This window comes from Camelus bactrianus, chromosome 1, assembly GCF_048773025.1.
Source record: "Camelus bactrianus isolate YW-2024 breed Bactrian camel chromosome 1, ASM4877302v1, whole genome shotgun sequence".
NCBI classification, from domain to species: domain Eukaryota; kingdom Metazoa; phylum Chordata; class Mammalia; order Artiodactyla; family Camelidae; genus Camelus; species Camelus bactrianus.
In genome coordinates this window covers 50,867,089-50,880,305 of record NC_133539.1, presented here as the reverse complement: position 1 = coordinate 50,880,305, position 13,217 = coordinate 50,867,089, and the positions used below count along the sequence as shown (strand labels likewise).

General features: G+C 36.2%; 1 protein-coding gene across 9 annotated transcripts in view; it reads left to right on the top strand.

Moving 5' to 3' along the window:
• Nucleotides 1–13,217, top strand: part of CFAP44 (cilia and flagella associated protein 44) — a 107,862-nt gene that overhangs the window by 74,403 nt on the left and 20,242 nt on the right. For 6 of the 9 annotated variants that reach the window (XM_010970814.3, XM_045507242.2, XM_045507244.2 and 3 more), the window contains 2 exons: nt 5,281–5,458; nt 8,106–8,606. In XM_010970814.3, coding sequence (XP_010969116.2) covers nt 5,281–5,458; nt 8,106–8,606 — 679 coding nt within the window. Of the gene's footprint in view, nt 1–1,079; nt 1,140–4,205; nt 4,262–5,280; nt 5,484–8,105; nt 8,607–13,217 lie in introns of those variants that run through there. The other 3 variants (XM_045507247.2, XM_045507248.2, XM_045507249.2) reach the window with 3 other exon arrangements.

The following is a 13,217-nucleotide window of genomic DNA, read 5'->3' as shown; positions in this document are numbered from 1 at the left end:
TATGTGAGTGAAGACAGATTCTTCCATTCCAATCTCAATATCTTTTATTTCTTGACTCCTTGTGCTGTCTAGGATATGCACTACAGTGTTGAATGAAAATGATGAGAGTGAACATTCTTTTTGTATTCCCGGTCTAAGGAGAAAACATTCAGCCTTTTATTATCAATGTGATACCAGCCCTTTAGAAGCACTTAAGCAGGCTGATGAAATTCCCTTTTATTCCTAGTTTGTGGAGAAGATTTTCTTAATGTGTTTTCTATCAAGGATGGGTATTGAATTTTCTCAAATGACTTTTAGAAGTATACTGAGATGATCATATGCTTGTTTTCTTTTATTCTTTAACATTGTGGGTCATGGTGATTGATTTCAAATATTAAATCAGTATTCCTAGGATAAATTTCACTTGATCATGGTGTATTACCTTTTTAAATTTTTGCTAAAAATTTCTCTTTTTGTAGTGTCCTTGTCTGGTTTTGGTATCAGGATGATGCTGATGAATTTGGAAGTGTTCTCTCTTACTCTGTGTTTTGGAGGAGTTTGAGCAGGATTGGTATTAATTCTTCTTTAAATTTTGATAGAATTCACCAGTGAAGCCATCTGTCCTAGACTTTTGTTTGTTTTGAAGTTTTTGATTACTGTCCTTACTAGTAATTGGTCTGTTCATACTTTCTGTTTCTTCATGATTCAATCTGGGTAGGTTGTATATTTTTAGGAACTTACCTATTTCTTCTAGGTTGTCCAATTTATTGGTATAAATTGTTCTTAATAGTCTCTTATGATCCTTTATATTTCTGTGCTATCAGTTGTGAAGTCTCCTCTTTGATTTCTGATTTTGAGTTCTTTTCTTGGTGAGTATAGCTAAAGGTCTGTCTTTTTTTTTTTTTTTTTTTAATCTTTAAAAAAGAATAGCTCTTACTTTCATCTTTTCTATTGTCTTTTTAGTCTGTATGTCATTTAGTTCTGCTCTGGTCTTTATTTCCTTCCTTCTACTAACTTTGAGCTTCATTTGTGTGTTCTTTTCCTAGTTCTTTGAGGTGTAAAGTTAGGTTGTTCAAGATTTTTCTTGTTTCTTGATTTAGGCATTTATTGCTGTGAACGTCTCTCTTAGGACTGCTTTTGCTGCATCCCGTAAGTCTGTGGTATGTTATTTTCCTATTTTCATTTGTCTCAAGATATTTTTAAATTTCTCTTTTGATTTCTTCAGTTGGTTGTTCAGTAGCATGTTATTTAATCTCCACATAATGGTGAATTTTCCAGTTTTCTCCTTGTAATTGATTTCTAATATTATATTGCTGTAGCTGGGAAGCATGTTTGATATGATTTCAGTGTTCTTAAATTTATTGACTTGTTTTGTGGCCTAATATATGACCTCTCCTGGAAAACATTCCATATGCATTTGAGAAGAATGTGTATTCTGCTGCTGTTGAATGGAATGTCTGTAAATATCTAATGTGTCATTTAAGTCTGATGTTACCTTACTGATTTTCTGTCTGGACGACATATCCATTGTTGCAAGTGGGTTATTAAAATTCAGTACTGTTATTGTAGTGCTGCTTGTTTCTCCCTTCAGGTCTGTTCATTTTGTTTTCTATATTTAGGTGTTTCTACATTGGGTGTATAAATATTTACAAATGTTATCCTCTTGTTGGCTTGACCCCTTTATCATTATATAATGACCTTCTTTGTCTTTTATTACAGACTTAAAATAGTCTCAAAATAGGCTTAAAGTCTATTTTGTCTGATATCAGTACAGCTACCCTGCATTCTTTGGTTTCTATTTGCATAGAGTATCTTTTCCCATCCTTTCACTTTCAGTCTGTGTGTGTGTCCTTATAGCTGAAGTGAGTCTCTTGTAGGCAACATATAGTTGGGTCTTCCTTTCTTTTCATGCATTGATTCATTTAATTATTTATTTTTATTAAGTCATTCTATGTCTTTTGATTGAATAATTTAGTCCACTTACATTGAAAGTAGTTAATGATTAGTATAGACTTACTGTTGCATTTTATTTGTTTTCTGATTGTTTTATAATTCCTTTCTTCCTTTCTTGTTCTCTTCATTTGTGATTGATGATTTTCTATAGTGATATGCTTAAATTTCTTCTCTTTATATTTTTTGTATCTATTATAGATTATTTGTGGTTTATATGAGACTTACATAAAACATACATTTTGACAATCTATTTTGAGCTGATAGCAACTTAACTTTGAACACACAATAAAACTACATTTTTACTCCCCCCCTTTGTTTTTGATGTCACAATTTGCATCATTTTACTTTGTGTATCTGTTAACAAATTATTGCATTTACAGTTTTTATTTTTAATACATTTATCTTTCAAGCTTATGCCAGATTTATAAGTGATTTATCCACCACCTTTACAACATTGGTGTATTTTGGATTTACATATATATTTGTCTTTATCAGTGAGATTTATACTTCTCATATATTTTCTCGTTAATAATTAGCATCCTTTTACTTCAGTTTGAAGAAGTGCTTTAACATTGCTTGTAAGGCTGTCCTAGTCCTTCAGCTTTTGTTTGTCTGGAGGACTCTATCTCTCCTTCAATTCTGAAGGACACTTTTGCTGGGTAGGATATTATTCTCTTCTTATTTTAATTTCTGTACTATCTGTTGTGTTGTCCTCTTTTATTTTTGATATTAATTTGTATCTTCTCTCTTGATCATTCCAACAAGAGGTTTATTAATTTTATTAATTTCTTTTTAAGACACTACCTTTTGGTTATAGTTTTTAAAAAAATTTTGTTTGTCTGATTTCTGTGTCATTGATTTCTGTTCTATACCATTTCCTTCATTTTAGTTTTTTGGGCTTAATTAACTCTTTTCTTTCTTCTTAAAGTTTAAGTTTAGGTGTAAGCTTTGATTTTATACTTTTCTTCTTTTCTAATATAAATACTTATTTTAAATTTCCCTTAAGCACTGAGCTGCATTCCACTAGTTTTGATATATTTTTGTTATTACATAGTCCAAAATATTTTCTAATACCCCTTGTGATTTCTTCCTTGATTTGTGGGTTATTTTAAAGTGCACTGTTTAGTTTCCAAAATTTTGAGGTTTTAAAAAATATCTGTTTGAGTTCTAATTTAATTTTTGTGGTCACAGAAAATAGTCTGTGTGATTTAAATTATTTTGAATTTATTGGAAATTATATAGGCCTGCATACAGTCCATTTTAGTTAAAGTTCAATGCATGCTTGAAAGAGAGTATATATTCTTGCATTCTGGAGTGTAGTGTTCTGGGGGCAAGGGTATAGCTCAAGTGGTAGAGTGTATGCTTTGCATGCCCGATGTCCTGGGTTCATTCCCCAGTACCTCCTCTTAAAATAAATAAACCTAATTACTTCCCCAAGCAAAAAAAAAAAGAAAAAAAAGACTTGTTAGTGTATAGTGTTCTATACATATCAGTGAGGACAAGGGGATTGATAATATTTTCTAAGTCTTCTGTTTCTCCTACTTTGAAGGGATGACTCTTTGGGGGTACTCTACTAAATGTCCTTTACATTTGATAAGGTCTCTTTAACTCATGGGATGATGAGTGAGTCCCAGCCATGTGTACCTATGAGAATTGTTTGTCTTACAGCTTCCCAGTGTTTGACTTTCCCCAGATGTTTTTCTTTGTCCAGCTTCATAGTATTTCACATTACAAGTGTACAGACTAATATTCAACCAGAAACTCAAGAAAGCCCCATGTATATTTCCTTGTGTAACTCTTACAGTCTTTTCCACAAAATTCTGACCATTTTGGCCTCTCTGAACTCCAGTTTCTGTCTCCTCAGTGAGGTCACTTGACTAATATTTGCAATCCCAACCCTACTCCAGATTCTGATAATTTCCTCTATGCAGAAACCAGGCGATAATAAGGACTACTTATTTTGTCTCACTGCTCTCAGGAATTACAGTCCTGGTCTGCTTATTATTCAATGTCAGAACATAGTTGTTTCTTATATTTTTGTTCAGTTCTGGGTATTTGGAGCATGAGGATAATTGTTTCTCTCACATGGCCAGAGCAGAAGTACTGTCTTTCTTCCTTTTCTTTCTTTCCTTTCCTTCCTCTCCATCCCTTTCCTTTCTTTAAAAATATTGATCTTTCCTTTAGTGCTGTTATACACAAATGAACAATTGTCAATTAATACATTAGATGGTATGTGTTTTTTCTGCTATACGTGTGTTTGCTTTTTCCTAAAGGGCTGACTGAAGCTATGTGCTCATGTTGACTGACAGGCTTCACTTTAAAGAATTAGGTAGGTTGGGGGTCTGCCAGTGAAGATCCCTGCAATGGGGTGCCAACCCATACCCTAGATACCTTTCACATGTGGAGATGGGGAAGTTGGGAGGGCTCAACTGGTTCAGGCATTCCTTTTCAATCCTCTAATTAATTTTGCCAAATAATGTCTAGCATTCCATTCCTTGCTCCATACCTGCCCCCTCTTTGCTTGGAGCTTCCCAGGAACTCTACCAAGAAGACTATATCCAGTTCTTTTTATAGCCTTCTCCTGAGGGGTATTCTGGACTAGAGTTTTCATTGGTCTAGTTTATCCATTAATATGATTGTTTCTTTCTGTCTTCTAGAAATGTATCACTGTCACTAGTTTGCTCATGGCTTTCTGTCCCATTCTCAGCTTTCCTAATGATTTGTCCCCTTTAATACCTCCACACTGTCATTTCCGTGGAATTTAGGGAGAGAAGAAGGGAGGCATACACACACACACACACACACACACACACACACACATATGTACATATATATACATACATATATATGTATATATGTGTGTGTATGTGTGTATATATGTATATGTATGTATATATACACACAAACACTCATGCTATTTTGAATTACATGACTTTTTTGAAAATATTAGGACAAATTTTATGACAGTCACTTATATTGTTAAAAAAAAATTTCAATTAAATTTTTAGTGATTTAAAAAAATCTGTACTTAAGGCTTCATTTCTAGTGAGGGAATAAATAATGATGTTGACCTAAATTACTTAGAGGTTAACCAAAGCCTACGAATGATTCAGATTATTTAAGCACCATCTAGTGATTGTTTTTTATTTATTTAATTACTTACTATTTTGCTTGAGTTGCTTTAAAAATAGTCATTAACTTAAAATTCTTGGGCTCTACAGACAAAAGTAGCATCACAGACTCAGAATTCTGCTTTTGCTTCATGATTGAATATGATTACCTGTAGTAAACTGGACAAATTGGAGTTTATTGTTATATTTATGGCTGGGTTTTCTATTTTTCTGATAGGTACAAGAGTAAACCTGATGATGACTATGAAGATCCCAAACATGTCCAAGCCATCAAAGAGGCCCAGCTGTATATGGGGGACTTCAACCTGAAGACGGCCCCAGACTATAAGATACCTGAACACATGAGAATAAATGCTGCCAAGAAGGAAGAGGACCTGGGATACCTTGACTCTGTGGTGCTTACCCATAGCTTTCATGACAGTGAGAGACAGCCTGGGGTTTTTGTTGAATTATGCTAAAACCACCCATTTTGCTCTCTGGTCCATAAGAGATTATAGTCATAGAAATTTAGAGTTGGAAAAAGCCTTCCTGATTATCTAGAATAATGCCCCTTTTTACAATTGAGGAAACTGAGTCCTGAGGAAAGAGATTTATCCATGATTATTTAGTTAATATGGCAGAACCAGCCTTCAAATTAATTACTCGGTTTAATACCAGTTTCATGGGTGAAGGCATTCTGTTTTATGGACTTTGAACTTCTGAAATTCAAACACATCCTTATTGGGTATTGTTTTTAGCTGCTGTGGACCACCAAAGACTTAGGAGAAGAGGCCACTGTGTTTAGCGTTTGTTTGAAGGACTTCCAAACTTCTGTAGGTGACTCAGTACTAAACAATTAATATATTCCTTTTTGACACTCTCTGCCGTCTTCCAAAGTGCTTCTAATCATCCTGATTTCTCATACCTGTTTTCTTATTGAAGTTTCCTCTCCTTGTCATAGTCATTCCTTAATTTGAATTGACAGGTGACTTTTCATACTTAGAGGCTCAGAAGGCATCTGAGCTACCATTTTGAGGAGAAGTTGGGGTTTTTTGGGGGAGGGGAGTAATTTGGTTTATTTATTTTACTTATTTCTTAGTGGAGGTACTAGGGATTGAACCCAGGACCTCGTGCATACTAAACAAGCACTGTACCACTCAGCTATACCCTCCCCACCCCTTGAGAAGAATTTTGGTCACCTAGAACGTGTGCAAGTTGCACATCTCAGGGCATCACATTGGAAAGAGTGCCGGATCATAGTATGTTTGGATATTTTATAATTTTCTGAAAAAAATTGAAGAAAAGTGTCTTGAGGAAGGAGTGTCTTCTTCTATTTTACCAAAGATGCTGTATGTGCCAGTACTCCAGAGATCCTAGTATGACAATTCATAGCCACAAGTAAATTTTCATAACTCATAACTACACCTTTCTGATCAAATGGACATTTTGAACATGTTATTAGTGACCATTTGGGTTGTTCTTCTAGGTGTTTGTCTAAGGCAATGCTTGTTTCATCCATTGTCATAGAGAAATATTCTTTTGACCACAATTTGCCAATCATCCAACCCAAAATTTCATGATCCAGCTAGAGGTGATGAACAGGTGTGATGTCTTGAAATGTATGATACTGGAATCTATTAAAAGAACAACATAAATCAATGTAGAGCACACTCTACAAGTCGGAAGACCAGAGTTTTGTTCCATCTCTGCCACTCAGTAGTTACGTGAACTTTGCTAGTCATGTAAATCTCCCTAAGCCTCAGTTATATTGCCTGTCAAAAAGATATTAATACCAAGGAACAACAATTAGACAAGACATGTCTAGTCTACTTGACAGGGTTAATGTAATGGTCAAAGTCAGTAAACAGTCATTATTATCATGGTTAAATTCAAAATCATTGAAAAGTATCAGGCATTTTAGAAACAGTATATTATACATCCCCTTCCTGTGGTCAGTGTTTAGGTGTGTGTGGTATTTAGAAAACTAGAGAGAGAGGCTTGATGTGTAAATAGGGCTCCTCAAAGAGGTAGGCCTTACAGCCATGAGGCTGGTTTGGGTTTATTCTTCTAAGCTCACTTCTCAGTCCTCCAGGTACTTTCAGAAGCGGTCCTCCACTCACCCAGGAGCTGGCTTTTGAGTTTAAATCTTAAGCATTTAAAGATGTGTTCTTAAGTACGTGAAACATCCCCTCTATTTTGTTACAGGAGGTAGTAAATATGCAGGCAAGTTTTGCAAGACTACTTGAAGAAGTGCCTTTTGATCTTTTATTTTCCTTAACCTGTATATTTACACAAAGTTACTCTTAATAGCCTTTAGACCACCTAGGTGCCTAACGGCACACAAGAGTAGGGCTGCATGTGCCTATAGGCTCTGGAAAGGGCACTTAGGAAACACAGACTGGGGAGAGAGCTGGCAGTGAGGGAGCAGTGGCCTGTACGGCACTTGTGGCTGGAGGCAGCGGCATAGCTTGGCTTAGATAAATGGAGAAGGAACCGAGGGAGAGTACTGGAATCTCTTGGTGTGACATGATACCGAAATTCAGGATCATGACCTTGCCTGCACAAGGAGTAACAGAAATAATGTGGCCAAAATACAGAATGAAAACAGGCTAAACCGTAGTCTGGCTAGGTGGGTAAGCAGGCAACCCTAAGTGAGTCTATGCCAATGGGATTTGAGTTTCCATCAAGGAAAGGTGGTTACTTGTGTGTTCTGACCAATGAGTGACCTTCCCTCCACCCCACCCCCCCGCGCCTCCCCTGGATCTGGCTGAGTACAAAGCTCAGGGTGGGCTTCCATTGACTGGTGGGAGGAGGACAGGGGAGCTCAGCCCTCCAAGCCAGCTGAGGGACATCAGGGGTCACATCCAGGCTGTCTCCCCCTTTCCAAGATACTAAATGGGGGAAAGCCTAAAAACCAGAGGAAATAACAGTGTACTGCACAAGAATGATCAGATACATTTTTATCTTAAATTTTTTGCTAGGTATACCAGTCAAGGGACAAAAGCAAAGCAAAGCATTTGTGAGTGGAGTGTCATTTTGCTTCTTTCCCATTCTTTTTATCAGGCCTATTCAAAGAAAATGCACATGAACAAGTGCATCGTCTCTCTCCGAGATCTGAAGGTGGCTGTCATCGAGGAAATACAGTGCCTGGTGCAAGAACTGAAGAATATTCAGTCGACTCTTCACATATCCAAGCACGTCCCGATTCCCCAAATCCCTGAGATACACCCGGAAGAAGTTCCAGAGAAGAGATTTCAGTATGACGAGAAAACCCTCCTAGCTTTTAAGCAACAGCTGATGGAAAATCAGGATGAAAAGTCCCCGCAGGGGGAACAGGCAGGGTCTGCAGGCTCAGCTGGAGGATTCCTCAAACTCTCTTCTGGAAAGGACGGGGATTTGACGACATGTGATTCCTCGTCTAGATTGTTAAAAGTATCAACATTCAGTCTAGATATTCCAAAGTTCATGGAATTTGAAAAAGCAGATCCAACCGAAGTGGAGCTGGAGATTATGAGGAGGGATGAGATTAAACACTTGTACATGCAGCAGTATTTGATCAACAGGGTAAGCGAGGAGACTGCTTACTTAAAGCTGAAAGAGAGAAGAGCAGGGATGAACTAGATCTAGTTTCTTGTTTAGTTTTAATGTCTCTATATTAACCTTCCCCTGAACCCTGACCAGCCCACAACTCACTGATAGCTGCACTGCCTCCCCATCCCTAGTCTTCTGAAAATCACTGTGCTCTGCCCAGGACTTTGGAACTTTTTAACTTTTTTTTTTCTTTTTGGAAAGCTAAGAATTAAGGGCAAATCCATGTTCATTGGTATCTAACTGAGATCATGGTAAAGGGAAAGTGATGGAGCAGCCTTATCCAGAAGATGGATAAAACACAATTAAGAAACTTGCAGTGACAATGGGGCACTCTCTGCTTTTTACACCCTGCTCTTTCTCTAATGTGTGCTTTGCTCTATTCGTGGGAGTGTTCTTGGTAATGACTAGTTTTGGAATTGTTCTGGAGCTAGAATAGCAAAAATTTTTACTTCTAGGAAAATCAGGACCACGCTGGGGCCAGTTGTGTGCGGGAGGTGCTGTGAATATGGAAGGAAAAGGATCTCTCCTGGGTGGAGTGCTCCCTCCTGCCGGTCGTACAGAGTCTCCTTCGTCAATGTGTCTTTCGAGCTCCACTCTGAAGGCAGCCCTATTGCTTCCCAATCTTATTCTTCACCTGTTATCAACACTTCATCCAGCCCTGTTTTCTCATTCTTCCTGTTTCTCCCCACTCACCCCCATTCTGAGTGTATAGCTGTACTTTCTCCTTTGCTATTTCTTTCTACCTGCAATGACCTCCTTCCAAAGTTGTCATCATTCAAAACCCTCTCCAGAATCTTCTGCCCACATCACATACTCTCCTTTTTTCTAAATTCCATTTGCACTTATAATAAGCACCTCATGTTTTACACGTATTTTTCTTGCTGTTTTGTCTTACAGATTAGATTTTACAGTTCTTTTAATTGAAATCTAGTTGAAGTACAATATTATATGTTACAGGTGTACAATATAGTGATTCACAATTTTTAAAGGTTATATACTCCATTTGTAGTTACTATAAAATATGGGCTGTATTCCCTGTGTTGTACAATACATCCTTGTAGCTTATTTTGTACCTAATAATTTGTACCTCTTAATCTCCTATCTCTATAATGCCCTTTCCTCCTTCATTCTCCCCATTGGTGACCACTAGTTTGTTCTCTGTAAATGTCTGTTTCTTTTTTGTTACATTCACTAGATTTCTTTTATAGAATCCATACATAAGTGCTAACATATAGTATTTGTCTTTAACTGGCTGACTTATTTCACTAACCATAATAACCCCCAGATCCATTCGTGTTGTTGCAAATAGCAAAATTTCATTCTTTTTTATGGCTGAAGAGTATTCCATTATATATACACATACCACATCTTCATCCATTCATCTGTCAATGGACTCTTAGGTTGCTTCCATATCTTGGCAATTGTAGATAATGCTATGATGAACATTGGGGTGCATGTATCTTTTCAAATTAGAGTTTTTGTTTATTTTGGATATATACCCAGGAGTAGGAATTGCTGGGTCATAAAGTAGTTCTATTTTTAGTTTTTTGAAAAACCTCCATACTGTTTTCCACAGTGGCTGTACCAATTTATATTCCCACCAGCAGTGAACAAGGGCTCCCTTTTCTTCATGTTTTTGCTCGCATTTGTTATTTGTGTTCTTTTTGATGATAACCATTCTGACAGGTGTGAGTGATACCTCATTGTGGTTTTAATTTATAGTTCCCTGATGATTAGTGATGTTAAGCATCTTTTCATGTGCCTTTTGGCCATCAGTATGTTTTCTTTGGAAAAATGTCTATACAGGTCTTCTACGCATTTTTCAATCAGGTTGTTTTTTTTTGATGTTGAGTTGTCTGAGCTGTTTATATATTTCAGATATTAACCCCTTATGGGTCATATTATTGGCAAATATTTCCTCCCACTCAGTAGGTTGTCTTTTCATTTTGTTTATGGTTTCCTTTGCTGTGTGAAAGCTTTCAAGTTTAATTAGGTCTCATTTCCCTATTTTTGCTTTTGTTTCCTTTGCTTTAGAAGATAGATTAAAAAAAAATATTGCTACGATTTATGTCAAAGAGTTTTCTGCCTGTTTTCTTCTGGGAGTTTTATAGTTTCCAGCTAACATTTAGAGCTTTGATTCATTTTGAGTTTATTTTTGTATATGTTGTTAGAGAATGTTCTGATTTCGTTCTTCACATATAGCTGTCCAGTTTCCCCAGCACCATTTATTGACAGGGATATCTTTTCTCCATGGCATATTCTTGCCTTCTTTGTCATAGATTAATTGACCATAAGTGTATAGGTTTATTTCTCGGCTCTCTATTCTGTTCCAATGATCTATGTGTCTGTTTTTGTGCCAGTATCATACTGTTTTGATTACTGTAGCTTTGTAGTATAGTCTGAAGTCAGGGAACATGATTCTTCCAGCTCCTTTCTTTCTCAAGATTGTTTTGGCTATTCGGGGTCTTTTGTGTTTTCATACAAATTTTAAAGTTATTTATTCTAGTTCTGTGAAAAATGCCATTGGTATTTTGATAGGAATTGCATTGAATCTGTAGATTGCCTTGAGTATTATGGTCATTTAAAAAATACTGATTCTTCCAATTCAAGAACGTGGTATATCTTTCCATCTGTTTTGGTCGTCTTCCATTTCTTTCATCAGTTTCTTAGTTTTCCAAGTACTGGTCTTTTACCTCCTTAGGCAGGTTTATTTCTAGGTATTTTGTTCTTTCTGATGCCATGGTAAGTGGGATTGTTTCCTTAATTTAACTTTCTGATAGTTCATTGTTAGTGTATAGAAATGCAACTGATTTCTGTATAGTAATTTTGTATTCTTCAAATTTACCAAATCCATTGATGAGCTCTAGGGGTTTTCTGGTAGCATTTCTAGGATTTTCTATGTATAGTATCATGTCATCTGCAAACAGTGACAGTTTTACTTCTTTCTTTCCAATTTGGATTCCTTTTATTTCTTCTTCTTCTCTGATGGCTGTGGCTAGGACTTCCAAAACTATGTTGAATAAAAGTGGTTAAGAGTGGGCATCCTTGTCCTTCATCTTAGAGGAAATGCTTTTAGCTTTTCACCATTGAGTATGATATTAGCTGTGGGTTTGTCATGTATGGCCTTTATTATGTTGAGATATGTTCCCTCTATGCCCACTTTCTGGAGAGTTTTTATCATAGATGAATGTTGAATTTTGTCAAAAGCTTTTTCTGCATCAATTGAGATGATCATATGGTTTTATCCTTCAGTTAATGTGGTGTTATCACATTGATTGATTTATGAATATTGCATTATCCTTGCATCCTTGGAATAAATCCCACTTGATTAGTTTATGGCTCTTTAAATATACTGTTGGATTCATTTGCTAGTATTTTGTTGAGGATTTTTCCATCTATGTTCATCAGTGATATTGGCCTGTAATGTTCTTGTTTGTGTGATATCTTTGTCTGGTTTTGGTATCAGGGTGATGGTGGCCTCATAGAATGAGCTCAGAAGTGTTCTTTTCTCTGCAGTTTTTTGAAATAGTTTGAGAAGAATAGATATTAACTCTTCTCTAAATGTTTGGTAGAATTCACCTGTGAAGCCATCCATCCTGGACTTTTGTTTGTTGGGAGTTTTTAATTACTAATTCAATTTCATTACTGGTAATTGGTCTGTTCATATTTTCTATTTCTTCCTGGTCCAGTCTTGGGAGACTGTACTTTTCTAAGAATTTGTCCATTTCTTCTAGGTTGTCCATTTTATTTGCATAGTTATTCGCAGTAGTCTCCTATGATCTTTTGTATTTCTGTGGTTTAACTTCTTTTTCATTCCTGATTTTATTGATTTGGGTCCTCTCCCTTTTTTTCTTGATGAGTCTGGCTAAAGTTTTATCAATTTTGTTGATATTTTCAAGGAACCAGCTTTTAGTTTCATTGATCTTTTCTATTTCTTTCTTTTTTTTTTTTTTAGTCTCTGTTTCATTAGATTATACAATTCTTGAGGGAAGGGCCACACGATTCCCCTGCACTATCTGGGACAATGCCAGACATATAGTAGATAGTAAAAAAGTTTTGATTTAATTTTACCTAATTCATTTATTTTATTAATTTAACAAATATTTATTGCACAGGGACAGTGCTAGCTAGGAATTAGGGATGCAACAATTCTCAAGTCAGACAGGTTCTCTATCCTCATAAAGCTAACAGGCTATGAAGGGTAGTGAGAATAAAACAAGTGTAACACTTACAAACTTGGATACCTATGTGGTAAAGTTTCAGAATGATGTTCCACTAAAAAAAATACAGTCCTGCCTCCTACGAAATTTAAAAATAATTCAAATTTGTTGAACAAGCATTAAGGGAGAACCCACTTAGTCTACAGTCATTCATAATTAAAGGTTTAATTTTTCGTCTCCTTGGCTTGTTGGGGTTTTTTTGATCTCCGAAATTCTCCAGCAATTTCGCTATCCCATACCCACAGATATCATCCTCTTTCTCAGTCCCAGGCTGAGCCCTCACTCATCATATGCATTTGCTCATTGAGGCTCCCCATCATGTACAGCCTAATGAAAAACATGGAGTGATTTGTCTTTTTCTTGT